The sequence below is a fragment of the Palaemon carinicauda genome, chromosome 17, assembly GCF_036898095.1.
Source record: "Palaemon carinicauda isolate YSFRI2023 chromosome 17, ASM3689809v2, whole genome shotgun sequence".
In the NCBI taxonomy this organism is placed as follows: Eukaryota; Metazoa; Arthropoda; class Malacostraca; order Decapoda; family Palaemonidae; genus Palaemon; species Palaemon carinicauda.
Window position 1 is genome coordinate 105,368,840 of NC_090741.1, and position 20,208 is coordinate 105,389,047.

The 20,208-nt window shown below is 46.1% G+C and overlaps 1 protein-coding gene across 2 annotated transcripts in view; it reads right to left on the reverse strand.

Moving 5' to 3' along the window:
• The window catches only part of LOC137656888 (S1 RNA-binding domain-containing protein 1), a 242,456-nt gene that overhangs the window by 198,545 nt on the left and 23,703 nt on the right, over positions 1-20,208 (reverse strand). For both annotated transcript variants that reach the window (XM_068391267.1, XM_068391268.1), the window contains exon 2: positions 1,103-1,215. In XM_068391267.1, coding sequence (XP_068247368.1) covers positions 1,103-1,213 — 111 coding nt within the window. In that variant the 5' untranslated portion in view covers positions 1,214-1,215. The remainder of the gene's footprint in view (positions 1-1,102; positions 1,216-20,208) is intronic.

The following is a 20,208-nucleotide window of genomic DNA, read 5'->3' on the forward strand; positions in this document are numbered from 1 at the left end:
CAGAGCACTGCAGAGGCGCCAACGACCTACACTTGTAACGGGGATGACTGCAAACAGTCATACCACTTTAGAAGACTTAAAGTTGATAAGGATCCACAACAGGATTGCTCATGAACCTGCCACACTTGCACCCAGATTTTCCAGGGGACACCCACATCTGCTCGTGGAGTCTCCATTACTAAAGCCACACAATCTAAGCTGATTAATCTTTTAATCATAGATAATGAAAAGAAAAGAAAAAGATCAAAGCCACCACTTATGAGGCAGCAGAGAAGTAAGTGTGTACCTCACTGCAGCCAAAATCAAAGTCAAGGTTGTGCTGTCTGTTGGATGGGCGGGGGCTATCCTCCATCTCCCAAGAACTACAACCACCTCGTTAGAATTTCAAACAGCCGTTTCCAGCTTTACCAAAATCTTATACCTATTAATGGAAAATATTTTATATTTGCATAGGAACAAATAAATTTTGTAGATCTAGGCACATAGGACTTACAGTATTACTTGATATGTGGTGTGCTTCTGCATTTATCTTGCTATATGGATTTCTCTTTTTATTACTTTTCCCGACACAAACCCACACTGAAAAATTATAAAATCTGCAATCTGTCTTATCCTTTCTTAAAATATTTTCTCATTTATATTCTGACCTTGAATAACCTTATAATTCATAAAATTTCCCCATTTTTAGACTGCCTTTATCATGTTTTCATGTAGGCTACAGTACAAAAATGTGATGAACCCCTTCCTCCCTTTTTATAAAACCCTTGGATGATGTTTACACATACAGCACTGTGATGAATTCTCACGACTAGTTCTTCAAATAGTTTTTAAAAGATGGCATGTTACACCAAATTACTCCAATGTATTACCCTTTCTTTATTTTCCTAAGAACTCTCTCCTCTTTACATGTCATATTCACCAATAGTTCCTACAATATTAATGTCTTCTACTACATATTCCTTCTCATTTAGTAGATTACTGTATTAAAAACACTGCTTCCATTGTTCATTCATCTTTATCACTTCAACTAAAGCTTCCTGATCACTTACACCTAAACTCCTTGTCACTGCAAAGGATGACAGATGCAAGATTTTTCACTTACCTCCATAACCTGCTGACCCTGGGCATCATAAAGAACCTCCAGTTCTACGGAGACATTATTTCTATCATTTTGCGTACTCTCCACTTCTAATATTTCAATAGAGCTATCCATGGCTGAAAAAAGAAAAACGAGTAACGATAAAAAAGGAACAAAAGGTTATAGATTATGCAATTATCCATACTTTTACTCCAAACACTGCAATGTAAACAGAACACACCCATTACTTACAACCGTTCAAAGATTTGAAAATAGTACAGGTAATTGTTACTCATACGTAGCAGCATCATAAATCCTTTTAGGTAATTTGTATTTCTCCTAACTACTCAAACCTGAGTCGTTTGATAGTATATTTCCTGCAAAGCTTGAACTCAGGTGTTAGATTTCTTTGACAAGATGTCAGTAGTTACTGTCTGGTGGTGGGGAAGCCACCAACCCCCTCACAATGAATGGCCAATTCAACCTCCAAATTTGTCATTTGTTCTTACAAATGCAAACCCTCATCTTTTACACAGGAGACTCCTCCTTAGGTAGGAAGAAATCCTTATTCACCAAGCCAAGCAGTCTTTATTTTGCTCATAACTCCCCACTGTACTTGTACTTCTATGTATTTTCTTCCAAATATGACAAATTTGGAAGTAATTTGTATTTTCCTAACGATACAAACCTGTAGCTATTTATAGGGGTATTACTTGCGGCAAAGCTGAAAGACAAGCCATTAGACTTTTAGCAACAATTAACTACCCACTCACTAGTTAGTCGGAGGGGGGGGAGGGGCAACTACCCCGCTCACTCACACACATATGGTGTGAACCTCACTTTTCTTGGAGGTAGGATTTCAAGGAGGACTGGTGTTGGCAGGTCGATTTGTATAAATAGCTACAGGTTTGTATCATCAGCAAAAACACAAATCATTTCCAAATTTCCCATTTCTTCGGTAGCTAAAATATAAACCAATGCTATTTATAGGGGTTGACTACTTACCCATTAGGAGGGTGGAAGTCCCTGCCAATCTGGCTTCTGAGCTTTGACATGGGGATTCCCCTCGATGTGTGTTGGCATATAGTAAGTGGAACCCCTACACCTTGCTAAAACCTTGCTATGCATGGTCTACGGCCTACAAAAGCTGTGTGTTTGTCATACTAGCAATGTGACTGTCAAGGTATGAGTTCTTCCAAGTAATAGGAATCGTCCGAGGTCACCAAAACATACCCAATACCACCCTTGATGGGAATGGGGACATAACAGTATTGATACAATACCAGGTTACACAAGGGAACAATGGTTTACCTGCAGTTGGTTAAGGTCAGCTTTGCAGAGGGCCCTGAATGCTCAGTTCCCTAAGAGAGGGGAGGATGAAGAAAAGAAAGAGCCGGTCCTTCTTAATCATTCATTCAGAGTAAATCCAGGTAACCAATGCCCTCACCTTCCTGCTACTTGTCCATCAAGGAGCTTGAGGTGTTAAACCAGTTGTTGTGCAGCCACCACAGGAACAATGGAAAACGTATTGTGTCCCCTTTAGGTTACGTCTTGCAGGTAGGGGGCGGTGAAAATCGTTTGACGCTTAAACACGCCCACTTGTAAAACCTGCGCCACAGACTAGTTTTGTTTGAATGCCAGGGACGTAGCAATGCCCCTGACGTCATGTGATCTGGGTCGATGTGTTGGAGGAAGCTCAGGATTCATTGCTAGATCAATCACCTTGCAAATCCATGCTGAGATGGTGTTCTTCGTGATCCTCCTCTTGACCTTCCCTGTGCTGACATGGAGTGCAGGTACTCAGGAGCATCCTTGAGGTAGGGCCTCCAGTTTCTCCTTGGCATAGTAACCGTTGATCTGGATCCTTGGTCCTGCTGCGAAGGACTCCCAGACCGAAGGGTTCAGATTCTGGGATCTGAGCTGCCAGAAGCAAGGTTGAGCATTACTCGGCTCGTCGTCGTGAATGAGAGATGTTATGGAAATTCCATGAGGTTCGTCAAATCTCTTGGCCAAAGCCAATACAAGCAGGAGACCTGACATCAAGATCAGGTGATCTTTGCTGCTTGGAGTCCTGGAGTGAGGTATCCTTTCTGACTAAGGGTCCATAAGCTCGAAATTCCATATGAAGGGCGATACCAACGAGGAGGAAAGGTTAATTTCTTTCAGTCTGAAGGCAAGGATCAAGGACTAGTAGTGGCCTTTCAATGACGAGACCAAGAGAAGTTTTCCTCCCGAACGTAACCGAGGATTACCCCCAATGCTGGTAGTGGTATCGAGGGGAGGGATACCCCTTCCAAGATACCATCTTACAGGCCACTAAGCCTGAATGGCAAAAGCCGAAGTTCTATCCAGGAATCCAGTAATTCTCTTTGCGAGCTCTTGCAGGACAGACTCCCTGAGAGAGGAGAAGCTGGATAGTCTCAAGGCATGAAGTCGAAGCGAAGATACTGCTTTGTGAAAGATGTTCATATGTGACTGTTAGTCACTGAGAAGGTTCTCTTGGGATCTTCGTTGGGAGTTGCAGATGAGTCGGCTGGGCGTGACGAGTCTACTGGGCGTGACAAGTCAGCTGGGCAAGACGAATCTTGCTGGCGTGATGAGTCTGATGGCCTGTTCCCAAAGATTAAGGACAAGAAATGGATTCATCCAATTCCGGTAGGATCTCTCAGGATCTAAGTCAATAGGTGGGACAAGTCTTCTAACAGGAAAAGACTGCCGATGAACGAGGCTTGTTCTGAAAGGTAATAGCAGAGAATGGGCAAACCCAATTCCCATGAGAGGAATTCCCCGGAGGAGAGACCCACCAGGAGAGGCAGATTCTCTTGCGGATGGGGAAGGTTGCCAACATTTGCCGTCCCTGTCAGTGATCCTTGCAGCAAGCACGAAGATTGCTGTATGGTGGCTGGTGGAGGAATTACTCCCTCAGCAGGGGAGTGGATGAACCCCTCTCTTCGCTCGAAGATTCGTCCGAAGGGGAGACCAACGGGTAAAGGAAGTCTTTTCTACGGAGGGGAAAGACACAATCAACATCCACTGCCGTAGTCTGCGATTCTCCCCACAACGGATGTGATAGTTCCCACACCTAGAGGCCGTCCTCCAGGCAGCGCTCTTTGGTTCCCATCAACATGACAACTTCAGAGATAATTTGTATTTTTCATAATGATACAAACCTTTAGCTATTTATTAGGGGTTATTACTTTTAGCGAAGCTGAAAGGATGAGCCATTAAAATTTAGTGAGGTTTACCTTCCCATTCCGCTAGTTAGCAGGGGTAGGGGGGTAGCTTGCTACCACTCCCACTCACACACCTGTGATTTAGCTCACTTTGCTTGGAGGTAGAATTTCAAGGGGGATAGGGCTGGTGGGTAAGTTTGTATAAATACATAAAAGTTTATATCGTTAGGAAAAATACAAATGATCTCCGAATTTATCATTCGTTCCGTAACTGGAATACAAACCTAAACTATTTATTAGGGGTGACTCACCCATTATGAGGGTGGATGTCTCTGGCAAACTGGCTTTTGGCTTTACCTGGGGGCTCCTTATTTATAATAGGTTTGTACCATAAATATGGATTCCCTGCACCTCCCTAAACCTTGCTACGCAAGGTCTGCGGCCTATGCAAGCTGTGTGTTGAGATGTTTAGATATATAACTGCCCAGGTAAAAGATATTCCGAGTCTTTGTAGGAAAACTGTTGTAACCAGGACTTTCCCAATACCACTTCGCTAGGGTATCAGGACGCAACAGTATTAGCTTTACTAGGAACACAAGGGAGCATGGTTTACCTGCAGTGGTTTGAGGTCAGCTTATGCAGAGAACCCAGGATGCTGATTTCCCCAAGAGAGGGGAGGATGAAGAAAAGATTAAGATCCAGTCAAACCTTTTCATTCATGCAGACTAAAACTGGGTAACAGTGCCCTCAACCTTCTGCTACTTGTCAATTAAGGAGCTAGAGGTATTATACCAGCTGTTGTGCAGCCACCACAGGGCCAATAGAGAACATATTGAGCTTCCTGTAGGTCACGTCTTGCAGGTAGTGGGCTGTGAACGTGTTTTGATGTTTCCACACCCCAGCCAGTAGACCCTGCATCACCAAGAAGTTTCTTTTGAAGGCCAGGGACGTAGCTACGTCCCTGATATCGTGGGCTCTGGGGCGACGTGAAGGAGGAGGGTCCAGATTCATGGTATGGTCTATGACCTAGCGAATCCAAGCAGAGATGGTATTCTTAGTGACCCTCCTCTTGTTCCTCCCCAACTGACGAATAGTGCAGACACACAGGGACGGGATGCGTCTGTTCTCTTGAGGTACAGCCTCAAACGCCTCACTAGGCAGAGTAAGAGATGATCAGGGTCATCAGTTAAAGAACGGAGACTTGAAATCCGGAAGGAGTCTAATCAGGGAACCGCTACTCCTGGATTCCGAGTCTTGGCTACAAACTCATGGACAAAGACGAACGTTACCTCTCTCCATCTCCTTGAATGGGCGATGTCGTATGAGAGACAATGAAGTTCACTAACTCGTTTGGTCGAAGCTAAAGCTAGTAGGAACACTGTCTTCCAAGTGAGATGGCGATCTGTTGCTGCCATAATGGTTCATAGGGAGGCCTCTTTAGAGACCTGAGAACTCGAACCACATTCCATGGTGGAGGTCTCACTTCAGACTGAAGACAGGTAAATTCGTAACTCCGTATGAGTAAGGAAAGTTCCAGCGAGGAGGAAATATCCATTCCATTGAGTCTAAGGGCTAGGCTTAAGGCTGAGCGAAAGCCTTTAAGCGCCGAGACTGAAAGGCGTATTTCTTCACACAAATACATGAGGAACTTCGCTATTGCTGGAATAGTGGCATCGAAGGGAGAGATACCCCTTCCACGACCCCAACCACAGAAGACCTTCCACTTTGCCTGGTAGACTGCTGCTGATGATTTCCGCAGGTATCCAGACATCCAGCTCGCAACTTGTTGCTAAAATCCTCTCTGAGTGAGGAGATGCCGGATAGTCTCCAAGCGTGAAGTCATAGCGAAGCTACGGCTTTGTGGAAGATGTTGGCATGTGGTTGTTTGAGTAGATCGTGTCGTGGAGGGAGTTCTCTTGGAAACTCCGTCAGGAGATCAGGAAACCATTCTGCATGATGCCATAGCGGAGCTATGAGAGTCATTGAGAGGTTAACCGATATTCTGGCCTTGTTGAGTACCCTCCTCATCAGACAGAACGTGGGAAAGGTGTAAACGTCAATGTTGTCCCACTGTTGTTGGAATGCATCTTGCTAGAGCGCCTTGGGGTCTGGGAATGGGGAGCAGTACGAGAGCCTAAAGTACGGGGCCGTTGCGGAGAAATCCACAGTTGGAGAAGCCCACAAAGTCAGGACTTTGTTGGCTAGTATATGATCCAAAGATCACTCTGTACTCACTATCTGAGATGCTCTGCTCAGGTTGTCGGCGAGCACATTCCACTTGCCCGGAATGAAGCATGCCAATGGTCATATCGAGTGAATCTCGGCCCATCTCAGTATCTCTACTGCTAAAAGGGATAGGGGCTGCGAAAAGTTACCTCTTTGTTTGTTGATATAAGCCACTACTGTGGTGTTGTCGTTCATCACCACCACTGAGTGGCCCGCCACAAACTGGCGGAACTGTTGAGGGGACAGAAAGACGGCCTTCATCTCTAAGAGATTTATGTGGAGGTACTCTTCTGACTCTGACCAGAGGCCTGAGGTCGTGTGGTAGAGCACGTGGACCCCGACCCTTCTTTTGAAGCATCTGAGAACAGCATTAAATCTGGGGGGAGGACGAGAAATCCACTCCCTTTCATAGGTTCTCATCTGACATCCACCACTCGAGGTCCGTCTGTTTCGCTGATCCCCAGATCTTGGCAAAGCCTCAGACGTTTGTCTCTGTGTTGAAGAAGGGTTGCCACCGAGTCTGCTAGGATTAGCCAGTCGTCCAGATAACTATGGAGACAAAAGCCAATCCTGTGCGCCTAAGATGATACTAGGGTGAACACTTGAGAGGTGCTGTAGAAAGACCGAAGCACAGCACCTTGAAATGGTATTTTCTGTTGTCTAGGCTGAATCTTAATTTATGTCCTTGAAGACAGATGGATTGGGATCTGGAAATATGCGTCCTTTAGGTCCAGTGTGCACATGAAGTCCCGTGGTCTTACCGCTTGTCTGACTGAGTCTGCCATCTCCATGCTGAACGGAGTTTGCTTAATAAACTTATTCAGAGCTGAGAGGTCGATGACGGGTCTCCAGCCTCCAGACACCTTTTTCACAAGAAAGAGTCGACTGAAGAAGCCTATTGACTCCTCCAGGACCTCTTGGAGAGTGCCGTTTTTCAACAGGATCTGGACTTCTGCCCGGAGGGCTAGCCCTTTTTCGATCCCATCGCAAATAAATCTATTGACACTGGAGTCCTGATCAGGGAAGGGAGAGATGTTGTGAACGGGATGCGATACACTGAACAAATCACAAAGATTGTCTAGGGCTCAGCCCCGAGTTGCTTCCACCCTTCCCAGCAACTTTGTAGACATCCCCCCCTTGGTGGACAAGCGGGGGGAATGCCTTTCCTAGCATTTGCGGCCTCGGCCACTCCCTCTAGGAAATTTTTCTCCCCCGGAAGACTTAGTGCCTTTCCCGTCTTTGTTCGGAAAGGGCTTTTTAGACACCGTTGTCTTCGCTGCTCTCTTGTTCATCACGATCTTCGTTGGACGGGACTGCTGAGGAGCTGGTGGTTTATAGGGCTTGGATGTCAAAGCCCTATGGAGGAGGGAGTCCTGGTGGGACTTCCTCCATCTCTCAGCAGCATGTTCCACGTCCTTCTGCTCAAACCAGGAGGACCCCTCTAAAGAGGAGTTCCTGAGTCTTGCAATCACGGCATTTGGGACCTGCTGGTGGAACCTCTCAGACACCACATTTCAATGTTTCAGGATGGTGTTTGCCCATAAGTTCATAACTTGATGGGCAAGAAACTCAATGGTGCGTGTGCCTGAGAGGAGGAAAGTTTCCATCGCTTTCCTGGTGCGTTTTTTGCAGAAATACTCGGTTTGAACCAGGATTTCCAGGGGCCCCAACCACAGATCAAGCCATGAAGTAGACTGCATGGCATACTTCGTGACCTTCTCTTAGTTGAGGATCTCTGCTACCGAGAACAAGACCTGACGGCTGGAGAGCCTCTCTAGAGAGACTCCCTTGGTGACCTCTTCCAGAGAATGATGGACAGGAAGAAATTGACATGGCTCATCCAAGATATCAAAATACCTCATCTGCTGGATGCGAAGAGGTTGGAGAAGCTTGGTGGTAGAGCCAGAACATTGGGAGGAGGAGAGCTCGGAGAGCTGTTGGGCGATCTTAGCACGGGCACTCTTTAGCCCTTAAGAGACCAGGGCAAGGCTGCACTGGTCTTAGAGGACTTCCGAGTGCCGAAGACACGGTCTAAGACTGTGTCTTTGCCCTCTCGTGGGGGTATCTCCGGGTCAGTAAACCCATTGAGTACCCTAATAAGAGTCAGAACCTACCGGAATGCATGTTCTGACTCTTCCTGCTCCCCCTCTGACGTGGGACTAGCAGCGAAGTCTCCTTCTTCCACCCCAGAGAGCTCCTCTCGGGCGGGTCGCGTTCATCCATAGAGTGACTAGCGGCTCCTGTAGGCCTGGAGGTCCTTGATGGGGACATTGGAAGAGTCTTGGAGTCCTTAGATTACTTTCGAGGAAGGAGGTAGGATTCAAGCATCGAAGGCAGGACGGGATCATCGCTCCTGACTTCCGTCGGTGTTGGAGAACTCTCCGTGAGAGAAAAAACTTCCTCCGAAGGTGGAAAGGAGGAAGTTTGGGCCTCGCGTAACTCCCTTGGCAGAGGTGAGTTAGGAGAGTGTCCGGCGGGAGAGACAGGCAGGACAGGCCTTGAAAGCCTAACAGGAGTTAGCTTCATCCTAAGGGATGCGATTGCGTCTGAGACTCCTCTTTTCCTCTTCAGGGGAGAAGAAGCCAAGGTTCCTCGCGGTGGTGCCGATGGAAGGGAGGTCAGAGAGGAGTGTGATGACATGGCAGGCCCCAAGGCTTGCACTACTGCTCTGACCATGGCATCGAATCAGGGCTGTCTGCTGATAAATGCACTGTCAGACAGATCCCCTAAAAGGAAAGGGACCAAAGGTTCCCTGTGAGGAGTCTCAACCAATGTTGGTGGTGGGTCCGCCTTTGTAATATGAATCTTCGGGATCCTGAAACCCGATGGTCGCGCTGTAATGCGTTTGCGGGGAGGGGGGTGAGGCGATGGTGACCTGCCAGTCTTTATTGTCACGTTCCTTGCATAATCGAGCCTGTAAAACCTGTTCCGACGGTCTGCGCAATTGCGCAGGAGAGCGCAGGTGAGCTGGAGAGTAGTGGCGCGCAGTACGATGCTGCGCAGAAGAGCGCTGGTCGCAGGAAACTGAGAGTGCGAAGGTGAGCGCGGGCGCGCATGTAAGCACTGGCGAGCTGGAGAGCGCTGGCGAGCCAGAGTGTTAAAGTGCAGGAGAGCACTGGCGCACAGGCAAGCACTGGCTCACAGGTGAGCGCTGGTGCGCATGAGAGAGCAGACACGTAGGAGAGCCCAACTGCGCAGGGGCGTGCTGACGAGTTGGCGAGTGCTGTAGCGCTGGCGAACGGAGGTCTACTGGCGAACTGGCAAACGCTGGAGAACAGGAGATCGCTGGGGCACTGGAACAACGCACTGGCAAGTAAGCGAGTGCTGAGGCACTGAAGGGCGCTGAAGCGCTAGAGCGCTGACGTGCTGGATAGCGTTGATGTGCTGGAGGGCACTGACGAAATGAAGGTGACTGCTGGTGCACTGTAGAGAGCTGGCGAGCTGGCGCACTGGCGAGCGTTGACGCACAACTAAATGCTTAGAAGGTGCAGCACGAACAGACAGATGAGGTGACAGGAACGGTGAAGGCAGGTCAGCAGGTTGGCATGAAGGTTGAACTGGAACTGGGATGTCCCCTTTGGAAGGGTGAACATCCACCAAAGGGGATCACGAATGATCTACAGAAGAGCCCAGGACCGAAGTCCGAGGACTAGCGGCAGCGTTATCAGAAGGTCCAGGAACAGGCGAAGGTCGAGGGCAGGAGGACGACTGAAGCAGAGGCTCCTCTGCAAGAGACGGCAGCGAAGATGAGGCTGAAGAGCCTAAGAGGTGCCTTTTCACCAATGGTGAAGGCCCACCTCTACGGCAAAGCGGAGGGCGAGCTTTAGAAACAGCAGTCCTTCGCAGAGGAGTCTTTATGAGTGAACTCCCCCGAGGAGGAGAAACACTAGCAGGAGAGACAGAAGAAAGACTAAGTTCCCCCTTGAAGGATGAACAGGAATGGGGGTAAGAGTCAGTAGCAACAGCTGTAGAGTCTGAAAGTGAAGGGGCATCGGAAGCAGCCACAGAAGATGCCTAAGACACTACAGCGTCAACGCACAACAGAAGATCTAACTTCGAAGTCTACAACAGCGGGGCAATAGCACCACGAATGATGAAGCACAGCAAGGAGTCCTTGGAGGGCAGATCCGGAAGCCCCAAGGACGACTACACCAGTAAAAAAGAGACAAGAGACAAGGCCTCACCCAGAGAGAGAGGTGGGGGCCGCTTCGCTAAGGGAAGCAACACCATCTCTCGAAGACCGGGGTTGGCCATAAATTAAAGGGTCTACACTATTACTCGACGGTCTCCAGGAAGAGACCGAACAAGCAAGAGCTTCGGAGGAAGGTCAGGAAGTGGAAGAAGAGGTCTTGGGTTTTTCCCCTTTCGAAGAAACCTTCGAAAGAGAAATATTCCGCTTTGACTTCTTTTTCCGCCGTCGCCAAAACCTTTCCCACTGGGAGGCAGACCACTCCCGACACTCACTACACCTGTTACCACTATCACACCGTTGACCTCTGCAGGCGGGATAAAGGGTGCAGCGATCGGTGTCCACAGCCGACATGAAGGTTCCACAGGCCTGACCTTCCAGTCCAGAGCAAGTATGCATGGTCGCAGAAGTCAACACACACTAATAAAAGAGAGGGCACAAACAAAAGAATTTAATGGCAGTCCAAAAATAGGCAAAGGATGAAGAACGACAACGACCGTACACCATCTGAGACAAAAGCAAAGTGAGCTAAATCACCAGTGTGTGAGCTTGAGCAGTGACAAGCTAACCCCCCTACCCCCGCAAACTAGCAGAATGGGTAGTTAACCTTTGCTAAAATTTTAATGGCTCGTCCTTTCAGCTTCGCTAAAAGTAAACCCCTAATTAATAGCGGTGAATTTTCATAAGGTGCCAATAATTCCCAGTGGATAACAGAATAGTTTTTCTGGCATATTTTCATGTTTTGAACAAATCTGATGATGATTATTGGTGCAAATCCATGGTTGTGGAGTTAGGTATCGATTGCCTCAACTCCACAACCTATGCAGTTCCGAGAAAAACTGTCGTCAAATTTTTTTTCAAAATATGTGAAAATATGCTACGAAAACCATTCTGTTATACAATTTTACTGAGAAAACAAGTACTCACGAAAGTGAAAAAGCATTAACAACCATCGGCAATGTGTACATCTTACGACATACCGACACAAAAAGACAATGTTCAAATGCATGGTTCACCGAGGACTTCGCCATCATTTTTTCAATATTTCATAAATAGCTAACCTAACCAAACCTAACCTAACCTAGTGAGAAAACAGGTCACTAACCTAACCGGGGAGCAAGCCTGCCGGATCTCCCCGTTGCAGACCCCATAAAAAATAAGGAACAATCTTCAGGTAGAGCGGTACTGGTAGCACACTGTTCGAATACTTTCAGATTTGAATTTGGCTTCAATTTTTAAGAATTATATAATTATTATTATGTTAGTATTTATTTTGCACCTGGGGTTTATGGCATTCAAAATATGGCGTTTTTAATGCTCTAATCGATTGTGCATAGTATTATGAGTTATCGAGCAACTTATGCAATAATACCTAAAAAGCATAGGTTTGTATTCTAGTTACGGAACAACTTTGATTTTTGCGAAGGCAACAAACAAACAGGGGTAAAAATATAAATATTCTGGCAAAGGCAACAAACAGACATGGGTGAAAACAAAGATATTGGGCAAGGCAACAAGCAGACAAGGGTGAAAACAAAGATATTGACGAAGGCAATAAACAAACAGGGGTGAAAATATAAAGATTTTGGCGAAGGCAACAAGGAGACATGGGTGAAAACAAAGATACCGGCTAAGGCAACAAACAGACAAGGGTAAAAACAAAGGGTAAATATGACAAATTCGTAGATAATTTGTATTTTTCCTAACTATACAAACCTTAGCTATTTACATGGGGTGATTACTTCGGCGCAGCCGATGACGAGCCATAAAGTTTTAACGGAGGGTTTCCTATCCCACCCCTAGTGTGTGTGGGGGGGGGGGAGAGCTAGCTAGCTACCCCTCCCCCTCACACACACCGGAGAATACCCCACTTTACTTAGAGGTAGGATTTATCTTGGGGGACAGGGCTGGCGGGCACATAACTGTAAATAGCTAAGGTTTGTATAGTTAGGTAAAATACGAATTATCTACTAATTTGTCATTTGTTCCGTAACCGAAATACAAACCACGCTATTTACATGGGCTGACTTAACCCTTAGGAAGGGTGGTAAGTCCCGGGCATACTGGCTTTGGCTTGCCCGGGGATTCCATATTCGAGCGATCAAGTACTCAGACAATAGGGAATCCCTGCTCCTCGCTGGCGGATGTAAAACTGCCGCGGCCTACGTAAGGTGTGTGCGAAGGTAAAAAGTGACTTGTCCCAGGCAGTTGCCCTGGAGTCCCTCAGGAGGGAATCCAGGCTAGGAATCTCCCAATACCATCTCGTCAGGGTATGGGGATATGACAGTATTACACCTAATACAGTACTAGAAACACAAGGAAGCATGGTCTACCTGCAGTGGTTTGAGGTCAGCTGTGCAGAGAACCCAGGATGCTGCTTTCTCCGTGGGAGGAGAGGATGAAGAAAAGGATAAGGGCCAGACAGATCTTTTCATTCATGCAGACTAACACCAGGTAACAATGCCCTCAACCTTCTGCTACTTGCCCATCAAGGAGCCTGAGGTTTAGACCAGCTGTTGTGAAGCCACCACAGGGCCGATAGAAACGTATCGCACCCTGTGGGTCATGTCTTGCAGGTAAGGGGCTGAGAAGAAGGTCTGATGCTTCAACATCCCCGCTAGCAGGTAGTAGGTTGGCCTAGGCACCAGCCGCCCGTTGAGATACTACCGCTAGAGAGTTATGGGGTCCTTTGACTGGCCAGACAGTACTACATAGGACCCTTCTCTCTGGTTACGGTTCTTTCCCTTTGCCTACACAGACACCGAATAGTCTGGCCTATCCTTTACAGATTCTCCTCTGTCCTCATACACCTGACAACACTGTGATTACTAGACAATTCTTCTTCACCCAAGGGGTTAACTACTGCACTGTAATTGTTCAGTGGCTACTTTCCTCTTGGTAAGGGTAGAAGAGACTCTTTAGCTATGGTAAGCAGCTCTTCTAGGAGAAGGACACTCCAAAATCAAACCATTGTTCTCTATTCTTGGGTAGTGCCATAGCCTCTGTACCATGGTCTTACACTGCCTTGGGTTAGAGTTCTCTTGCTTGAGGGTACACTTGGGCACACTTTTCTATCTAGTTTCTCTTCCTCTTGTTCTGTTAAAGTTTTTATAGTTTAAATGGGAAATATTTATTTTAATATTGTTACTATTCCTAAAATGTTCTATTTTTCCTTATTTCCTTATTTCCTTTCCTCACTGGGCTATTTTCCCCGTTGGGGCCCCTGGGCTCATAGCATCCTGCTTTTCCAACTAGGGTTGTAGCTTAGCATTTAATAATAATAATAATAGCAGGACCTGCGTCACTGAAAGATGCTCCATGAAGGGGCAGGGACGTATCTAAGCCCCTAACATAATGAGCTCTAGGGCGGTGCGACGGAGAGGGGTCAGGATTCAAGGCAGGGTGTAGCACCCTGCGAATCCAGGCCGAGATGGTAATCCTGGAGACCCTTCTCCTCGTTACCCAGGATCCACGAACGAGACTTGGACCTGGAGACGAACTGCAGCTGTTCTCTGAAGACACCAGCTCGGACCCCCTACCGGCAAGGTAGGAGATGGACTGAGTCATCTGCAACAGGACGGAGACTCGAACCCTGGAAGGAGTCGAAGCGGGTCCGGCACTCCCGGATTCTGAGTCTCGGCAACAAACCTCAGGGGCGAACCTGAATGTTGCCTCCCCTTAACCCCCTGAATGGGCGAAGTCGTAAGAGAGACTATGTGACTCGTTTGGCTGAAGATAGGCTAGCAGGAACACTGTCTACCCAGAAGGTGGTAGGCTGGGGACTTACGTAGTGGTTCGTCAGAGGGTCTCTTTAGAGACTCGAGGACTCGAACCACGTCCCAAGGAGGAGGTCTGACCTTCGACTGAGGGCAGGAGAGGACAAGGCTTCGCATGCGAAGGAAGAGTTCCAGCGGGGGGAGAAATGCTTGTCCCTAGAGCCAGGAGGCAACCCTTAAGGCCTTTCACAGTCGAAACTGAAAGGCACACTTATCCCGCAATCCCACTAGGAGATCCGCTATGCTGGAAGCGGCAACGTGTGGAGGGATGCCCTCTCCCCGACACCGGTTACAGAAACTCGCCCTATCGCCTGGGAGACTACTTGCGGAAGACTTGCGCAGGTGTCCAGGCCTCCTTTTCGCCACTTGTTGCGAAAATACTCTCTCTTTGAGGAGCTGCTGGATAGACTCCCGGCGGGAAGAGGAGCAAGCTACGGAGGCAACACATCGATGGTGTCCCACCGTTGCTGGAAGGCCTCCTACCAGAGGGCCTTGGGATCCGTGACCGGGGAACAGTACAGCGGGAGCTTGCAGCTCAGTGCTGTAGCGAACCGGTCCACCGAGGCAGGACTTGTACAGTAGGCTACTTGAGGATCCAAAGACCACTCGGAATGTGGTGTCCGTGACACACTGCTCAGACTGTCGGCGAGCCCATTCCTTTGCCTGGAATCAAGCGAGCTGCCAAGGAGACCGAGGGGAACTCGGACCATCCCGGTATCTCTACTGCAGGATGGGATGGTTGTACTGAAAAGCACCTCCTTGTCTGGGCCAGAAAACCATCACTGTGGTGTTGTTGATCCTCATAACCACAGAGTAGTCCGCCAGGCTAGGTGGAGCTACTGAAGAGCCAGAAACACGGTTTCCAACTCTAGTAGGACTAGAGAAGGTTCTTCCTGGTTCTGACCCCCGGCCTGAGGACCCGTGGATCAGAACGAGGGGTCCCCCCTTTTCTTTGACGCGTCCGAAAACAGCATCAAGTTAGGGGGAAGGACAAGAAGGACCACTCCCTCTTGTAGGCCCTCGTCAGCTTCCCACCCCTATGGGTTCGTCTGTACCGTTGTCCCCTAGGGGTCTCGACGTCTAGGGAGACGTGCCCCCGACTACCCCGCGCCCCGAGTCGCCACTGAAGAGAACTCAACCTGGGGCAACTGTGGAAACCAGACGGGCCAGGGAGGAGAGACGTAACAACCTTGGGTTGGAGGGTCTTCTCGTGTGAGGAAAGGTCTCGCGACCTTCCTCTGCCTTGGTACCCTGACGTCTGAAGGGAAGGCTACGGGAGATAGGAGCCTAAGAGCAGGCTCGGTATACCAGACTCTGAGAGGGCTGCGGGGAGGACTCCTTGAGGACCACCATGATCTTTAGAACTTGGTAAAGTCCGAGGAGCTTGTCCCGATGACGAAGAAGGGAAGCCTTCGAGTCTGCCAGGATCGGCCAGCCACCCAGGAACGGAGTGGCTGGATGCCGATGCTGAGCGCCCATGAAGAGATCCGAGAGGAAGTATCGGAGAACTGTTGAGGTGCCGTGGAGAGGCCGAAGCACAGCCCTTGAACTGGTATACCCGCCTTACAGGCGGACTCCAAAGTACTTCCTTAAAGATGGGTGAACCAGAACCGGAAGTACGAGACCTACCGGACCAGTGTACCCATGAAGACTTGTGGTCTCACCGCAAAGCTGACCGCGTCTGCTGTCGCTATGCTGAACGGAGACTGTTTGACAACCCTGTAAAGAGTCGAGAAGGGAAGGAGGCGACTACGGAGGCCTCGAAACCCGTTGGCCACCTCTTGGAGGGGGCGCCTCTCCGACATGGACTGGACTTCCCCCCGGAGGACCCGTCCCCTCACCGATCCCTATCCAGGGAGGTGGGAGGGGCTCGAAACCAACCGGGACTGTTGAAGGAGACAAGCTCAGAGAGCTGGCCCTTGGCCTAGTCTCTGGCGCTCTCCATTCCCTGAGACCAGGGCAAGCTGCACTGGCGTAAGGGAGTCCTTGGGTGAGTAGAACTCGGTCCAGGACCGAATCCTTCTCTTACCGAAGAGGAATCTCTGAATCTGGGATCCCCTTGAGGTTTCTCCTGAGGGCCAAAACCTGCCAGAATGCAAGTTCTGACCCCTGGAGCTCAGCCTCCTGATGGACTGGCAGTGTAACAATATGTGAATGTTGTGGTCAGGAATCCGTATGTAATCAGTGTATGAATATTGTTGGTACGCTGTCTAAGTTTGTAAATGATATCTGTTGTTTATGTTTGGGTAAGTCACGTGACCACACAGTCTTCCGCATTCTCCCCCCGCTCTACATGTTGGCTCGGCAATGCTGTATAATTTGCTGTTTAACTTGTATAATAAACTTAGGTTAATTACCCTCAGCTTATCAATCAGAACCCATAGCATGGTGTCAGGAGTGGTTCTTATCTACATATAAGCTGGATTAAAGAAGAAATGAGGGTAAGTGACAACTTACAAGTTACGGACCAGTTTGTTGATGTCCTAGGCTACGACTTTTGCCGACGTGCATAATTTTTCCCAGTGGGATAAGTTTTTTTTTCTCATCATAATTAAGGTAGTTTTGTACCATAAAGATGAATGTACAGCTAACTCCACTGAGTCCTATGGACTTTAGTGCAAGTACTAATGTAGCCCTCAAATGGAAGAAATTTAAAGAAGCTTTTATTAACTATGAAATTGCCACAGGCTTAGATAATGAAGCTGACAGACGAAGGGTAGCAACATTCTTGCATGTTATAGGAGAATTAGGGGTTGAGAAATATAATACACTGTCTTGGGATGCAGATGGAGATAAATATAAGATAGATATAGTATTAAGGAAATTTGATGCAGAATGCAGTCCCAGATCAAATATAATCATGGAAAGATACAAATTTCTCAAGCGGAAACAAGAATCTAATGAAAGTTGTGACCAATTCATAACTCAGTTAAGAATTCTATGCAAAACTTGCAATTATGATAATGAAGAAGAAATGATCAGGGATCAATTCATCCTCAATTTACATGATGATAAGGCTAGGGAGAAATTACTGGATCATGTGCAGATGGATACAAAGCCAATGACCTTAGAAAGGGCTGTGAATTTTGTAAAAAATTATGAAATGCGAATTCAGCAAAAGCAGCAGATGACTAGTAGCAATACTGAAGAAGAGGAAGTTAATGTCGTGTGGAAGAAGAAAAATAAGTACACAAATCCTCAAATTAAGCCTAAGTACAATTGTGCCAAGGAAATAAAAGATTGCAGGTATTGTGGCAGGCCTCATAAAATTAGGATGTGCCCAGCATATGGTCAAGTGTGTGCCAAATGTAAGAGAAGGAATCATTATGCTAAACAGTGTAATACTAATTGGAACTCTGAAAAAGTGAAAACTTGTGAAGAGAATGAGGACAGTGATAGTGACTTTCAGCAAATTAGCACAATAAATGAATCGATAGGAAACATTTCTATGTCTCATGAAAGAAAGCAGTATGTAACCATGACTGTAAATCAGCAAGAAATAAATTTTTTCAGATTGATTCCGGTGCTACGTGCAATGTTTTGAGTGTTAGAGAATTGAAGCGTTTGATTGGCAATGATAAGTTAGATATTGGTGATAGCATCAAACTGAAAGTGTTTAATAATAAAACAATCAAGACTATTGGAATTAAAACTCTAATGTGTGAAAGGAAAGGAAAGCAGTATAAACTTAATTTCTATGTAGTGAAGGAAAATGTTTCTTCTGTAATAGGTTATGAGGATGGACAGAGACTGAAATTGATCAAAATTCTTGTGAATGATAACCCAAGTGCTAAGCAAGAAATAAATGAGGTTTCTGCGAAAGTGTTAGATAAAAACAAGATTATTTCTGATTTTCCTGATTTATTCGAAGGATTGGGGGAATTAGGACCTCCATGTAAGATAAATATTGATGATACAGTGCCACCAGTGATCCATGCTCCAAGAAAAGTTCCTTTTGCCCTTAAGAGAAAATTGAAGCAGCAGTTAAGTAGTATGGAAGGTACCATTATTGAAAAGGTCTCGGAACCTACAAATTGGGTTTCTAGCATGGTTTTAGTAACAAAACCTAATTCCGATTTAAGGATTTGTTTAGATCCTACAGATCTGAACAAAGCTATCAGGAGACCCCATTATCCACTTCCAACAATTGAGGAAATTTTACCAAGATTGGGTAAAGCTAAAATATTTTCAGTACTTGATGCAAAGAACGGATTTTGGCAAGTGCAACTTGACAAAGAGTCAAGTTATTTGACTACATTTAATACGCCTTTTGGTAGGTATAGATGGAAGAGAATGCCTTTTGGTATATCATCGGCACCAGAAGAGTACCAGAGACGAATGCACGATGCCTTACATAATTTAGATGGCATAGAAGTAATAGCAGACGATATCCTAGTTTATGGCAAAGGAAATACTGATCAGGAAGCTTTGGAAAACCATGATAAGAACCTATTAGCGTTACTACAAAGATGCCGAAAAGAAAACATCAAGTTAAATCAAGAGAAGATGAAATTACATGTGACTGAAGTAAAGTACATTGGACATTTGCTAACAAAGGATGGTGTTTGTCCAGATCCAAAGAAAATTGAAGCTATTAATTGTCTAAAAGTGCCAAGTGATGTTAAGTCATTGAAAAGATTTCTAGGGATGGTTAATTATCTTTCAAAGTTTTTACCAAGGTTGTCAGAAGTAACTCAACCATTAAGAAATCTGGAAAAGAAAAATGTTGAATGGCAGTGGAACTCTTCTCATGATGAAGCATTCTCCAAGATTAAGAAACTAATTGTTGAAGCTCCTTGTTTGAAATATTTTGACAGTAATTGTAATGTGTCTTTACAGTGTGATGCTTCAATGTCAGGATTAGGTGCTGTACTAATGCATAACGGTCACCCAGTGGCTTATGCTTCTAAATCGTTAACTGAAACAGAACAGCGATATGCTCAAATAGAAAAAGAGATGTTAGCCATTGTTTTTGCAGCATTACGTTTTGATCAATACCTTTATGGCAAAGATGTTATTGTAGAAACTGATCACAAACCTTTGGAAAGTATTTTTAAGAAACCATTAATGAAATGTCCCAAGAGGTTACAAAGTATGTTATTGCAATTGCAGAAGTTTAATTTGAGTGTTAAGTATAAACCAGGTAATAAAATGTATATAGCAGATACATTGAGTAGAGATTTCTTGTCGAATACATTTTCAGGTGCTGATAAATCTGATGTAATTGCATTATTTGAAGAGGTTGGTAATGTAAATATGACAGAACATGTTGCTGTGACAAATGAAAGACTTGAGGATATTAGACAAAAGACCATAAGTGATATTACATTGCAAACATTAAAAGAAACAATTCTAAAAGGTTGGCCCACTCATTGTAGAGAGGTTCCTGTAACCATAAGATCTTTTTTTAAATTTAGGGATGAACTTACTATTGATAATGATATAATATTTAGAGGTAATTGCATTGTAGTCCCATCATGTTTAAGGTCTTACATGCTGAAACAAATTCATTATGCTCACAATGGGATTGAAGCTACTGTTAGATATGGTAGAGATATATTGTTCTGGCCTGGCATGAGTGCAGATATAAAGAATTATGTTTCTTCTTGTGTGGTGTGTAATAAGTATGGTAGTAAACAAACCAAGGAATCCTTAAATTCACATGATTTTCCTTCTAGGCCTTGGTCTAAAATTGGAATGGATATTTTTAGTGTTGGCAATTGTAACTATTTGATTTTGGTAGATTATTATTCATCATATTTTGAG